The sequence below is a fragment of the Penicillium longicatenatum genome (genome assembly GCF_028827895.1).
Source record: "Penicillium longicatenatum strain IBT 33135 chromosome Unknown contig_1_segment0_segment0, whole genome shotgun sequence".
Taxonomy (NCBI): Eukaryota; Fungi; Ascomycota; class Eurotiomycetes; order Eurotiales; family Aspergillaceae; genus Penicillium; species Penicillium longicatenatum.
The window spans coordinates 1,116,755-1,130,184 of NW_026643119.1; the positions used below are offsets into that span (position 1 = coordinate 1,116,755).

Below are 13,430 nucleotides of genomic sequence, written 5' to 3' on the forward strand. Positions count from 1 at the left end.
CTATCTGCAAACAAGCATGTCCTATTGGAAAAGCCCAGCTGCTCAAATGCCACAGAAGCGCGGTCTCTTTTCACACACCCGCTCGCCACAAAAGCCGGCGCCCCGGTGATTCTAGAAGCATTCCACTACCGCTTTCACCCAGCCTGGCAAACATTCCTTGATCTAATTCACAAAGCCCCCCAAGCGGGTAAAATCAAATCTGTAACTGCGGAACAGTATTTTCCGAAATACGCATTCAGCGCGAGTGATATCAGATGGCAGTATGAGCTTTCAGGTGGTTGTATGATGGATTTCGGCACGTACCCGATGAATATCCTGAGGCAGGTCTTACGGGAAGAACCGAGGGAGGACACTCTTTCTGCGGAGGCAAGACAAGTCTCATTTTTGGGGCTTCCGTTCCGGGAGCAGGTTGATGAGGCTATGAGGGCTAGTTATGTGACAAGTAGTGGGGCTGTTGGAAAGATGGTTGCTGATTTAAGGCTTGCGGGTGGGTGGCCTGTTCTTCCCGGGTCTTGGACGAGGAATCTTCCTAGTTTTGGGTGGCCGAAATGTGAGGTTGAGTGTGATGAGAAAGAAGTCCAGTCTGATGCGGGGGAGGAGGCGGGTGGGGAGCGCTATTTCCTGAAGAGGAAGGTTGTGCTTTGGAATCATCTAATGCCGAGTATTTATCATCGCATTGATGTTGAGGATACTTATTCTGTTCGCAGGGGAAGAGAGATTTTGAGGACGTGGAAGGATGCACGGTATTTGAAGGCTTATACATGGCCTAGTGGCGATAAAAGAGCTGGGGTTCGTGGTGTTGGGGAAGAGTGGTGGTCGTCATATTTCTATCAGCTTGAAGAATTCGTGAATAGGGTTAAGGGACGGTCGGGATCGGGCGTTTGGGTTCATGGAGAGGACAGCATTAAACAGATGGAGGCCATTGACTTGGTTTATAGGAAGGCTGGGATGAAGGCAAGACCATCTAATGGGTTCCAACTATGATTTTCGTGGCTTTATAGCTATATGAACCGGCTTAGATTCAAAGTGGGGTTGCACTCGAGTGCAAAAGCATGTCGCATTTACATAGGTGTTGGATAGTATGTTAATGAAAGTAACAACACCAATCCATGAAAAGACTTGAGCAATCCATAGCAATCCAAATATACAGTGTATTCATCAGTCTCGCATCTAATTTATCTTAAGACCAAGACATAATATAAACATCATAGCTTACTTAAGCCAGGAAACCGAATTATTCCCTTATGAACAATCAGTTTAAATGTACTCCCAAGCAAGGCTGCTGGAAGTAACATTCAAGCCGACAGCAAGGGCATCAAAGCCCAGGCAGTCACCAACGTTACCAGTGGGCACGGTGGCATTCTGCTGAGCAGCATACACCTGCCAAGAAGGAGGGGCAGCAGCAGCAGCACGGCGGGCAGCAGCAGAGCTAGAGTTAGAGGCAGGCACGGGGCAAGCCATGAAGCCGGAAGCGCCCTGGCCGGAGTAAGTCCAGGTACCAAGAGGGTTACCGGAGGCACCGGGGGTGTACTCGAAAGGACCCTGGGACGAGCCGGCGGGAATGTAGCCGGAGTGGGGGGTGGTGAAGCTCAGGGCGCCGGAGGGGGCGACGTAGATGCTTTGGCCACCGGGGACGACAACATCCTACAGATTCGTTAGTTTGTTTGTTGGTTGAGGGTGTAGAGAGGGGATTGGTTAGATGAGATGCTTACAAGAGCGGACTGGCCGTAGATGATGGTCTCGTTGGTGCGGCCCGCGCAGCCCGGGACAACCTCGCTGGGGCAGTAAGTGGAGCTCTTGCCGCCGAGGAAGAAGTGGCTTCCCGAGGCAGTCAAGGGGAGGAAGTGAATGGGGGAGCCGGAGCGGGCGGCTGTGACGCCAAAGGGAGCGTTGGAGTCCTTGGCCTTGGTGGTGCCGACGCGCGAGCCCGGGAGGGCAGCAACGAGGGGAATGATGGAGAGCAGAGCAGAAATCTTCATTTTGAAAGAGTGTGAAGAAATAGCGAATGTATTGATAAAAGTTGAGAATGACAATGAGAAAAGGGAACGAGGAGGAATTGAGCAGGTCTTAAATGCAGCCCGGGTGCAGGATGGATCTCATACTTCATCCTGGATCCATAGAATTCCCCATGTGCCGTCCAGGGTGTCTTGATCGGCAGTGCATTTACTACTTGGCTGCCATGGTCCATCAAATTCTATGTATATCTGTGCTCGGGCTAAGCTTAGCGTACCAGAATCTTCGACGCGAGCTTCAGAGACTCCATCGGAAGGTTCCGTTTTGGGAATAGCGTCGAGCTTACAGGAACGGAAGCCAATAGCCGATGTTGAGTGATTGCCTGCCTGGAGGACTGTGGATATATTCCAGGGTCCGTAATCAGGAATTGTGGTCTCCTATTGGGGAACTACTGACGGGCCCTGAAACATGCTGCATGTTCTCCACTCCGAGATGAAGTGATCGACAGCCACCACCAGGGTTTGGCAGGTTGTTAAGCAGGATTGGGCAGCGATAACGCTTCATTGAGTGATAAGCTCCATGCTGTATGTAGATTCGATACTCAAAAAGTTGAAAATCCCCAACTTTCATTAGACTCAGACCTGTCGCGGCAAATATTACATATCGGGGATTTCTTTTGATGGTTCGATTCAAGCGATCAAAGCGAGGACCCTGACGGGATGGACGTTTCAGGGAAGTCAAGTCACAGAGGTCGGGAGAAGGGATCGACAGGTGTCTTACCGTAACCCCGTGGCAAATATAGAACATCGCGATGAAGGCGCAGACCAGAAAATTTGGAAAAATCCATATCTTGGACGACAGTGTGATCCAAGGCAACTGTCCCCGGTCAATGGTCGGATTGTCTCCATTCAGACCCACAGTGTCTCGGCGAAGACGGTTTTGACATCACACCCGATGCGGGCTCCGATCGCCAACGGAGCTCCCCGTATTCTGCAGAAAAAGTATTGAGATATTATGATCTGGTGGTGGCAACACATCGGGACCTTCATATTGACTTCTCGTCATACATGCAGGTGACAAATCGTTCCAGTGGAACCTTCACGGTCTCGACTCAATCAAAAGCAATCTGCCTGTGACGTGAAAACGAGGTGATCATCTTTGCGGATTCCGTAGGTGGGCCGAAAAGGAGTCAATGCGAATGCTGACACCGCCACATCTTGCGGCACATTTTTCCCGGGTAAAAGCCCGCGTGGAGATAAGAATTGAGGCGCAGTTAGAAGCCAGAAACAGTGTCTTAGCTTCCAAACTGTAGCAACTACCATGGCCTATTGTCAGGACAAGGTTGAGATGTTGTCATGAATACGGAGGTCCGCACATCCAACATGAATCAATTACATATCCAGTACGCTCGGTCCACGAAAGTACCGATGATTCCGTGACCCCCAAGATAGCTAGCCTACATGAAAAAAAAAAAATTATCTATTGTCTGGGCATTAATAGTTATACATGGAGAACGCTAATATCCACAACAAAAAAGGGGAGCCTAAGCACCTAGAATTCAGCCACCAACGGTAGATCCCGAGAGCTTCTTCCAGCCCAGATGCGGAACGATTTCTCAGTTGGAAGAACCCAGTTCTGTTGCCGGACACTCCAATAGCTAAGATCCTTCCGCGTCAACGTCATATTGACAATCTTCGTTTCGTTGGGCTCTAGCGACACCTTTTCAAAATTTCGGAGAACACGGTTGGGGAATTCAATTGATTCGGGGGTTTTGCCAAACCCGCGGGATTCCACGACGTCGGCGGGAAATGAGACGTAGATCTGGATCACCTCCTTTCCAGGCCTGGAGCCTGTGTTTGTGAGCTCGACAGAGAGCTCCAGCATGGGTTCGTAGAGCGAAGGGTTGCCACCGGGGCCACCTCCTGCGGCGGATGGGTGTTGTATGTCTTTATATCCGTCTGGATAGGGGTATGGCCCGGCTTTGGTTCCTTCCCTTGACTTTAGGTAGGGGTAGATGTATTTGCTGAGGATGTTGAAGTCCGATGGAAAGAGGGATGAAGAAGGGCTTTCGGGTACATTCTCATACTCTGGAGGGTCGATTTGATTCTTGGGACTCTTTGCGGGCAATCGTGACTTGTCTTGCAACTGCTGGATCTTAAGCGATCCGAACTCAAAGGTAGTGTAGGAGAGACCGTAGCCGAACTCGTAATGAGGGGTGACGTTGAACTTGTCAAAGTACCGGTAGTCTAGATAGAGGCCTTGGGTGAGGAACACTTGCGGAACAGGTTCACTGGACTCGTACAATATTTGTGCGCCGGGTCCGTAGTCTTCCAATGAGCGGCCAATTGTATAAGGTAACCGTCCGCTAGCGTCAACATCACCGAAAAGAACATCCACTAGAGCGTTTCCGCTTTCTTGACCAGGGAGATTGGCATACAGAACAGCCTCGATGCCAGGAAGATCGATCCACGGGTCTAGAATAACCGGTCCGATGGAGTGCACCACTACAATGGTCTTGCCGCGGCCACCGCCGCAATGGTGAGCCACACCTTCGATCAGACCAGTACCATTTCGCTGCAGGAAAAGGTCAGGACGGTCTCCATCAACGCCGTCCTTCTTGATGAATCCTTCGCCTCCATCGGCATTGGCGAAAACAAGGCAGAGATCTTGTTCGACCAGATCTTGCACCGCCACATTGTTGGTTAAATATGCCTGGGTATCTACTGTCTTGGATGACCATGCGGACTTCAAAGCATCCCAAGGATTGACAAGGTACGGGAAGTTCACGGCACCACTTCCCCAGCCGGAAGCCAGGGTGCCCTGGTTACAGCCACGGTCGGCGCAGAAGTTGGGACCTTGTCCGGGGCCGGCATCTTCACCGTAAATACCAACACGGTATCTTCCAGTGGAACGAGACGAATTGCGTGAAAGTGGTAGAATGTCATTAATGTTCTTCAACAACACGATCCCTTCTGCCGCTACCTTGCGAGCCACATTTCCGTGGGAATGGGGTCCTTTCCCCTGTGCGTTGACAAAGTAGTTAACTACCTCATTGGTGTGGTCATCCGGGCTACCGGGATGCAGACTACCATTCCTCTCATGGGTCCAAGATGAGAAATTTGGACCAATTTTGTCCTGCGTTGGAGAGCCTTCCCATGTATCTTGACGGAAATGGTAATAGGCCGCCACGATACGACTAACCATATCGTTGAGCCGATCCATAGGAACAGAAGTGTTCAAAGCTGCGCGAGTCAGATGGGGACCCCAAAGTGAGTCTCCGTCTTGCCAGTGTAAACCGTCTCCGGGCATACTCATATCAAGACCACTCAGAGCACTTTGAACACCCGACCGCTGAGCAAGCCAATCGGATTGAACAAACCCTTGGAATCCAAGTTCATCTTTGAGAATGCCATTAAGAAGCTTGCTATTCTCGCAAGCGTGACTGTTATTTACCATCTGGTATGAGCACATCACGCTTGCCACGTCCGCTCGAACACTTTCAGCGAAAGGCCACACAAAGACTTCATGTAATGCCCGATCGTCTATATTGGATGACATCGCTGTCGGGATGCCCCATTCAAAGGGCTGACGGAAATGTTCTTGCTCATTGAGCACGAAGTGCTTGGCTGTCGCCATTACACCATTGCGCTGAATACCTCGAATGGTCTCTGCCGCGGCCACGCCTTGCAGGACAGGGTCCGATCCAAATGACTCCCAGTTACGGCCTCCCGCGGGATTCATTCCCAATGCGCCCATGGAAGGGCCAAGAATCACATTGACCCCTTTTAAGCGAGCTTCCCGACCGAGCGCAACGCCTCGGGCTCGCATGAGCTCGCGATTCCACGTCGCGCCAGTTGTGATGCCAGCTGGAAACGCAGAGATATTCTCAGCGAATCGGAGGCCTAAGGGGCCATCTTGTAGGCAAAGGGAGGGAAAGTTGACGCGCGTAGCAGGACCTGCATCAAGAACCTATTAGCATCGAATATCTCAATCACGGACCAAGAATATTCACCAGTATTTCCAACACACAGCCCCATCATCCAACCCGTGCCCGTCGTGACATTGACTTTCTCCAATATGCTCATCTGCTGCACAAGTTCATGGGCCTTCTTGTAACTTTCCTCCCATGCGGCATCCGTGCCACCCAGGGGCGTGGGGTACCAAGGTACAGAATCCTTAAACGGTCAGCATGTTGTACAATTCACGCCGGTCAAGATGAAAACAGAGGGTCGTACAAATTCCGCCACCACTTTCCTATTGAACGACCTTCTTAGTCCAATAGCTGAGAGCCACATCACCACCAACCCAATCGCAAGCAGAGCACATATCTGCCACCAAGGACGCTTATGAACGACTGCCTGAATCTTCGATCGGAAAGTCGCATTTCCACTGTTCTCGTCATCGGTGTAGGGCCGCTTGTCAGCCGGGAAACCATATAGTTCATTATCCTCGTCGCTTAAGGCAAGAAGAGAGTCACCGTCTTCGAGATCCAGATTGAAGGATTCCGATAACGCACTCCTCTCCCTTTGATCCTTTTGTAGAAGCTGCTCGATCCGATCGCCAACGACATGAGGGTCGTCATTGGCAGCCACATCGTCCGAGTCACTTGAGGATATCCTTCGATTCCTTGTAGCTGTATTCCGTCGAGAGCGGTGCGATTTCGATTTAGATCCGTCGTCCGCTTTCATTGGGAGAAGCTTGAGGTTGGCTTCATCCTCGATTGGAAATTCGTCATCGCTCGATAGGAGCGTGTCTGCGGCGTCGTCCCGGGCTCCGACCAGGTTCTTTGTGTGGTCATCGTGGAAGTCATCGTCTGTTTCGATTGTCGTGTGCTCGTTTGAATTGTTGGAATCCAGCGTCTCGTACCCTTTTCGAGCCATGTTTGAGGATCCACGTTTGGTGTGGGGTTGTTTGCAGCTATCGCGTTGGGGTCTTGGCGGTGGAGAAGGGTTCAATTATCGGTGACGCGTAAGATACATCATGAGTTTGAAGTAACCTTAGGTTACTGAGCGTACCAGACAATTAAACGGTTATTTTGATTGGGAAAAAAGACTTGCAGCAACCTGATTGACAGGTCGAGGAACTCAGGCACGGTCACCTGACTGAGCCAAATTACGCGATTCTAAGACTCATTCTTGTCAACAGATGGAACATCGGGTGATACGGTGAGCCCGAGACCGAAGAAGACCAATATTCGGGTGCCAGAGTCCTGGAATAAATATTTCAAAAAGTGGGATATCGTTCACTAAAGAGGTATCTTGGGGGTTCATCAAAGGGTCAACGCCGAGGGCATGGTTCCATACTATTATACTTCTCCATCAATAGTCTGCCCCAGACTACTGTGCGTCATGACTTGTTATTATTCAGTCCGATGAACACTACCAGAACAGCCGCGTATGTTGCTGTTGAAACCAATGTCTCCACATTCGACACCCGGATCACAAGCGAGAGTACTAGCGCAAAGACAGTGACACAGACAGAGACAGTCACCAGGCTCTTGGTCTGCGATGGGTGCAAAATCATGATAATCATGGGGACCACAAGAAATATTCCTCCTGCGAAAGCGAGGATCAACCGGGTTAGCCTATCAACGAATGCAGACACCTCCCTGGGGACCCTTCGCTCGCTATATTCTTTCCCCCGAGAAATTCGTTCTTCTCTTGAGAAGGTCAGCCAAGATGGTAGGTAGCGCATCAAGGCACCGCGTAATGGATCGACTCTTTCGTCTGCGTCTTGAAAATAGCAATAATGGGAGTGGAAACCGTCATTGACTCTGGCCTGGAAGAATCGTTGCAAGAGAAGTCTTCGGCTCCGCGCTTCTCCCTTCTTAAGCGCTTTTTTATTCTTTAAAAACTGATAATTTCGGATTGCTGTAGCTATTGAACGTAAGCCAAACCATTCTGGTTGGTTGGTGATTTCTTACCATAATCCTGTAGCTTGCTTTCGAGCGTGTCTAAATCCTTGACAGCAGCTCGTTTGTCACGTTGGAACTGGCCTTTTAAGTGTACCAGATCAAGTTCAAGTCGGACAATATTGAGCCTTTGAAGGAACTCAAAGCGCAAGAAGTGGAATTCTTCTTCTTCGTCCAAGGATCGGTTGACATACTCAACAAGATCTTTCACCTCGTCCAAATCCTCAGTCACACTGTCCACCTTGTCCGACACCATGATATCAGCTATGGCAAGTGCTGTGCAAGGCTTCTGAGAGTGAATGTTAATAAAATCTCTTGTGGCAGTGCCAGTGGCGGTGTTGAACTGCAGTGGTTCTTGTTGGTGTTAGGCTTACTTGCATAAGCGCGCAGTTGCTGCGCCACCGCTCCCCTTGGTGGAATCATGAGCTGAAGGCTTATAATCGAAAGACATGATCACAGGAAGTCTCCAATTGTTCCTCAAGAATTTCTCTGAACAGTTTCCCATCATGTCTTTGCCCGCAAGCGTCGACCTTAGCTCGGTCCAGCGATGGCGTAATAGCTCTTCGACAGATAGCAAAGCGCGCGAGCAATGGCCTAGCCAGCTTCATTCACACCTACCAGGGACTAAGTCTCGGTCAAGCCAGGCTGTAGAGAATTATCAGCAGCTTCGGAAAGCAGACAAAACTCTCTCGGATGAGGCATATCGACAAGTCCATGATGGGGATGCGCCCTCACCTGAGTTTCAAGAAGAAATGCGCCAACTCAATGATGAAGATCCACCTAGCACCCCCGAGACGGCATCCCTGGTAAGCTTCCAGATCTCCAAGACAAGTTTCAATACCTACGAGATGTCAGGCAAGAAACGTCGCCCGCATCACAGTCGCTCAAGGGCGGAATCGACGCACTCGACAGGATCTCAAGTCTCGGATGCGTCGGTAGAGCCGGGTTATTCTGTTTTTCACGCAATGGTTTATCTGATAGAGGAGAATCTCAAAGCCAAATTTTTACGGCCTCGACTGATTCGCAGCACAAAGCCGTGTGCTAAGGAATCCTGCAGGCTTGCAATAATGGCTCTTCTACACAAAGTTCATAAACGATACGACTTGTTGGATGAGATTGCGGTCACGAGCAGAGGTAAGAGACAGTTATTAAGAATAGTAACTTTAATTGTCTAAGACGATACTGATATCGCGATGTCCTAGCTCAACGCAATGATGACCTTGTAGAGCTATACGATGACATGAAGCTTGCTTTTAAAGACTTCACTTCAGAGTCTGTATACCGCAAGGGCTCAGACGAATTTTACACTCAATTTACTTCCGAAATCTCAGAATTTGGCTTCAGATTGGATCAATGCATGGGTCTGAACCTCGATGAAGGAGTTGTGTCTCCCGGCGGTCAGGGATCACACCCAGTCAGGCAATCGCAATTGGCCCTCGATAGGAGCAAATACGAAAATGCCAAAGCCAAGATGATGTATAAGTTATCCAGACATAAGTGTCATAATTTATCTCAAAACCGGGTGCAGAGCCAAGGCGGAACAATATTGGGGCGTCTGTTTAATCGAGCCCAATAGTTTCATTGTGGCAGACGCAGATGCAGCATGAGAGAAGCAATCGCTCATGTTTGCAAATTTCGGATTTAATCGACTTTCCTCTAGTGCCGTGAACTTCGGTGCCTTCTGAAAAGCCCCATCCACCACCTTGTCTATCGGTAGTGACGGCATTGTCGCAACTCAAAACCGAAGTAAGAGCTAACTGAGGAAGAACTGAGCAATAAAGTAAGAGCTGATCGAGAACAGGCCGAGGTTCAGATTGCGAGCTTCGTGAGAACAATTTGATAAACGAAGTGAGAAGAACCTCGTTCAGTTGTCGTTGAAAATTGGAGCAAAAAGAAGTTGAAGAGGCAGAAAGAAAAAGAAGAAATAAAGGAAAGACTGAGGATATTTATATCCATACAATAAATAGGCAGCGATAATTGTTTCCTTCCTCAACGTGTTGTCTATACATGATAAATCTCTATAACCACCACCCAACCTTTGCCTGACTGAAATTCATGCTGAAACGACATCCAAGCAGTGTTAACCTTTGTGGAGGTAGAACTATCACGTCTGAGAGCCTCATACTGTCCACGGCGAAAGACAATGAAGAGATCATCTGAGAAACTATACTAAAGTACCGCTTATCCGAAAACCTTATGAGCCAAAAGCGCGAACATCCCCGACGGTGACCAAGCAGGGTATCTTCTTCAAAGCCTCCAATTGTACAATTGCATTTGTTCCAGGCTCTCTTGCCTCAATGAGTACACGTGGTTGGGAACAGTCAAATCCCCCGTTATACAGAGGCTGTCAACCTCGGGAACACTCCCACAAGGAGGCTCTAGTTCATAAGAATCCTTATTATTAGTAAAATTGCACATCACATCTCATACGAAGAGAATCAAAAAGGACGATGTCACGATATTCGGGAATACCAGCTGGGGGATCCTTATTGCACAAAATTATTATCAATTATCACCACAATAGAGCTATATAAAGTGCCCAAGCGGGCAAAAAGAAAGAAACAGCCCTCATTTTACATCAGCGGGTAAGCCGGTCAAGATTGAGTAGGCTCTACCACTTAGTTGGTAATACCGGTCTCCTTCTTACCGTTGACCTATTCAACAAGTCAGCAAAATATCCAATCATTCAGATCAAGCCAAAAAAAAAAAAAAAAAAAAACAGGAGAACTTACAGTACGCGAGTAAGGAATACCAACGTTGTACTTGCTGCGCAGGTCATAGGGGACAGGGCTGATGTAGTTGTAAGAAGGCTGACGACGGTGGTAAGTCTCCTTGACAACATCAACAATACCGTGACCAGCATTGCAAGCACGCTCAGTCTCGGGAATAGGCCAGAAGGGCTCGTAGTCGGAGTAGTCGTTCTCGGACATGGGGCCGGGGTAGGTCTCGTTCATGAGGTTAGGCACGGCAGAGAGGTCAACATCCCAGTTTACAAATCCGGTCTTCTCGGCGACGAGCTTGAGGATGTTGGCACCGCAGTCCCAGCGACCGAGGGAGGGGAGACCCCAGTTAGCGCTGAGGGAGGCAATGATGGAGTAGTGGGTGTAGAAGGTGTCGTCAGTGGTTCCCTTCAGGTGCTCAGGGACGGCACCACCGAGCAGGATGCTGTAGACGCGGTTCTCCTCGGTGTAGTTGCCAGTCTCGTCGAAGGTGACGAGGATCAGAGTATCCTTGTTGAAGTACTCGTTCTTGAGGAGAGGGGACAGGAAGCTGGCAAGGAAGTCTCCACCGACCTCAATATCGGTGTCGTGGCAGTCGTTGGTCATGTCTAGGTTGGTTAGCTTTAGTTTTGAGAAGAGTGAGCTGGAAACATACTAGGGGTGATGAAGGAGTACTGGGGGATGCGGTGGTTGTCGAGATCATCGTAGAAAGAAGTGAAGTTCTTGATCTGGCGGGGACGAGTGTCATCGTTGGTGACCGACTCGAAGATGATAAGAGGATCGTGCTTGCGCATGTAGTCGTTGGCCATGGTCTTCTGGTTAGAGAAGTTGTATCCCTATTTCGTTATTAGCTTGAGACCAGAGATAGAGGTAGATATAAAGACTAACCTGGTAACCAGCGTAAGGCAGAGCCTCCTGGTATTGACCCCAAGAGATACCCTTGGTGTCGAACAAATCGGCAATGGTGGAGACATTGGCGGGGATTTGGTGGAAATCGTCATTGTCCATACCAAAGTTGTCACCAGCAGCAGAGGCAACGTAGTTGGGCTGCGAAGGGTGAGTGGTGGCAAAGTAGTTGGTCAAGAGGATACCCTCCTTCGCGATCTTAGCAAAGTTGGAATCTTCGGCAGTGGTTTTGTAGTCCTATTTCAAAAGTTAGAAAAGCAAATTAGAACGCTGTTGAATTGACTTACCTGGTTCTCGAACCAGATCTGGTGGAACTTGTCGAAAGCCAGACCCTTGACGTTGGAGACAGGGGAGTAGGGCACAACCGTAGCGGCGGCAGCCTCAACCTCAGCCAAGGAGGGCATATCATCGGTGACGGGGATAGTCCTGGCCGAAGCCAAGGACATGGTGCCAATGAAGGCGGCGAGAGTCTGCTTGTTGAACATGGCGTCTCTTAGGCTTGTCAGTCAACCGATGGTGCACTGGAATAGAAAAAAAAAAAAAGATGATCCTTGGGTAGCGCACGCGATCTTATACTCGCTGCGGAGATATCGATAGCCAGTCGGAGATCGCACATTGCTAGATTACTTCCCATGCGGGGCTCTTTTCCCACGGTGCAACGGTAAACAACCCGGGCAGAAGGCATCTCCACACGGTGGTCGCATGGTGCAGCACGCTGCATTTCCCGTGCAAGTGACTGGCTGAATCTCAGATTCTCGGGGGCTCATGCTCGCATGGGGCACAGAAGGAGTGGGGCATGGAAAGTCGTTAATCTCCATTGCGGTTGGACAAGATATGTGGTGGGGTCCGTTGTGCCTGGCACGTTCCACGCCAAAGCATCTTCACTGGTTCGAGATGTGGATCCGTCAGATTCGCCGGCTATAAATCGCATAAGCGACAACAACATGGCGGGACAAGCTTTACCAAGCATATTCGCCCACCGGCTGTGCCGTCCTTGGCCTTTGTGGCTCTAGACTACTATACTCATTTCGCTTGGACCCCCGATTGGTGGCTTGAACCATACGGCTACATCGGCTTATTTCTTTAGGATGCTAGCGCGTGGTTTCCTGCAATTTTCCCGAGTTCGAAATTGGCTCCGACAATTGCCGTCGGTACCGTATGGAACTTCGTATAGAGAGGAGTCGGGCTTGGTCATTGAGGAGGCAAACTAAGGTCCAATGAAGTAGTCCGACCGACACGCAGGGCTGGTACAATAACTAGCCGAGATATCGATATTGAGAGATGTCGGCATTCAGGGCTAGTGGATCTCTAAGTGCCAAGATATAGAGTGGCTTATGCGCGTCTTTTTCTAGAACCGGTTTGTTGATTTTTATGTAGATTTGCTGCTAATATGCCTAGAAAACAAACCAACCCGATAACCGAAAGCGGACCACCTATGGTAAACCATGAAACTCGTTAAGGAGGCGAGGATTTCAACCTGCAGTGTTGATAAACAAGGCCGAGAGTCAGCCCAAGAGATAGGGCGTACTCTGATGATGTTAATAGTTGGCTCGATGTCTCGAACAATACTAATCTCCGAACTTAGAATCGTGCAGCTCCTTCGGAATCTTACTCGTCAAACACCATGACCTAGAGTCAGCCCTACGATAGGGATTGCGTTTGCGGCTGCTGTATCCCAGTTGCTTGTCTGCTAGTCGAACCATGTCAGCGAAAATAAAACAAGAAGTTGATCTCATTTGGAATGACGTCCGGCCTACCGAGCATACGTTACAAACCATGTTGTGCATTGGCTCAATTGACCTCGGCTAGGCTATCCTCTTCCGGACCAGGATACACGGCTAAACGCTTCAATGGCTTTTGATACTCTGCGGTTTACATTTAACCTACCGCTTTAAGCATTTCTCTCACACTGAATAACACCTGGATTTATTTACACCTGT

At 49.4% G+C, this 13,430-nt stretch overlaps 5 protein-coding genes across 5 annotated transcripts; 1 reads left to right on the forward strand and 4 right to left on the reverse strand.

The window, feature by feature from the left end:
* Positions 1-1,257: 1,257 nt before the first annotated feature.
* On the reverse strand, positions 1,258-1,979 carry N7484_001207 (putative IgE-binding protein; the record flags this gene model as incomplete). The annotated part of the gene is made up of 2 exons (XM_057111627.1): positions 1,258-1,644; positions 1,713-1,979. 2 exons carry the CDS (start codon positions 1,977-1,979, stop codon positions 1,258-1,260), a joined length of 654 nt encoding a protein of 217 aa, XP_056976364.1.
* Positions 1,980-3,504: 1,525 nt separating this feature from the next.
* On the reverse strand, positions 3,505-6,833 carry N7484_001208 (beta-glucosidase; the record flags this gene model as incomplete). The annotated part of the gene is made up of 3 exons (XM_057111628.1): positions 3,505-5,909; positions 5,966-6,128; positions 6,189-6,833. The coding sequence occupies 3 exons, from the start codon at positions 6,831-6,833 to the stop codon at positions 3,505-3,507; spliced, it is 3,213 nt and encodes a 1,070-aa protein (XP_056976365.1).
* Positions 6,834-7,299: 466 nt separating this feature from the next.
* N7484_001209 (uncharacterized protein) lies at positions 7,300-8,120 on the reverse strand (the record flags this gene model as incomplete). The annotated part of the gene is made up of 2 exons (XM_057111629.1): positions 7,300-7,823; positions 7,877-8,120. The coding sequence occupies 2 exons, from the start codon at positions 8,118-8,120 to the stop codon at positions 7,300-7,302; spliced, it is 768 nt and encodes a 255-aa protein (XP_056976366.1).
* Positions 8,121-8,370: 250 nt separating this feature from the next.
* N7484_001210 (uncharacterized protein) lies at positions 8,371-9,440 on the forward strand (the record flags this gene model as incomplete). The annotated part of the gene is made up of 2 exons (XM_057111630.1): positions 8,371-8,998; positions 9,067-9,440. 2 exons carry the CDS (start codon positions 8,371-8,373, stop codon positions 9,438-9,440), a joined length of 1,002 nt encoding a protein of 333 aa, XP_056976367.1.
* A 1,042-nt stretch (positions 9,441-10,482) lies between these two features.
* Positions 10,483-11,975, reverse strand: N7484_001211 (uncharacterized protein; the record flags this gene model as incomplete). The annotated part of the gene is made up of 5 exons (XM_057111631.1): positions 10,483-10,518; positions 10,597-11,192; positions 11,240-11,420; positions 11,473-11,727; positions 11,778-11,975. 5 exons carry the CDS (start codon positions 11,973-11,975, stop codon positions 10,483-10,485), a joined length of 1,266 nt encoding a protein of 421 aa, XP_056976368.1.
* Between the last annotated feature and the right edge of the window lie 1,455 nt (positions 11,976-13,430).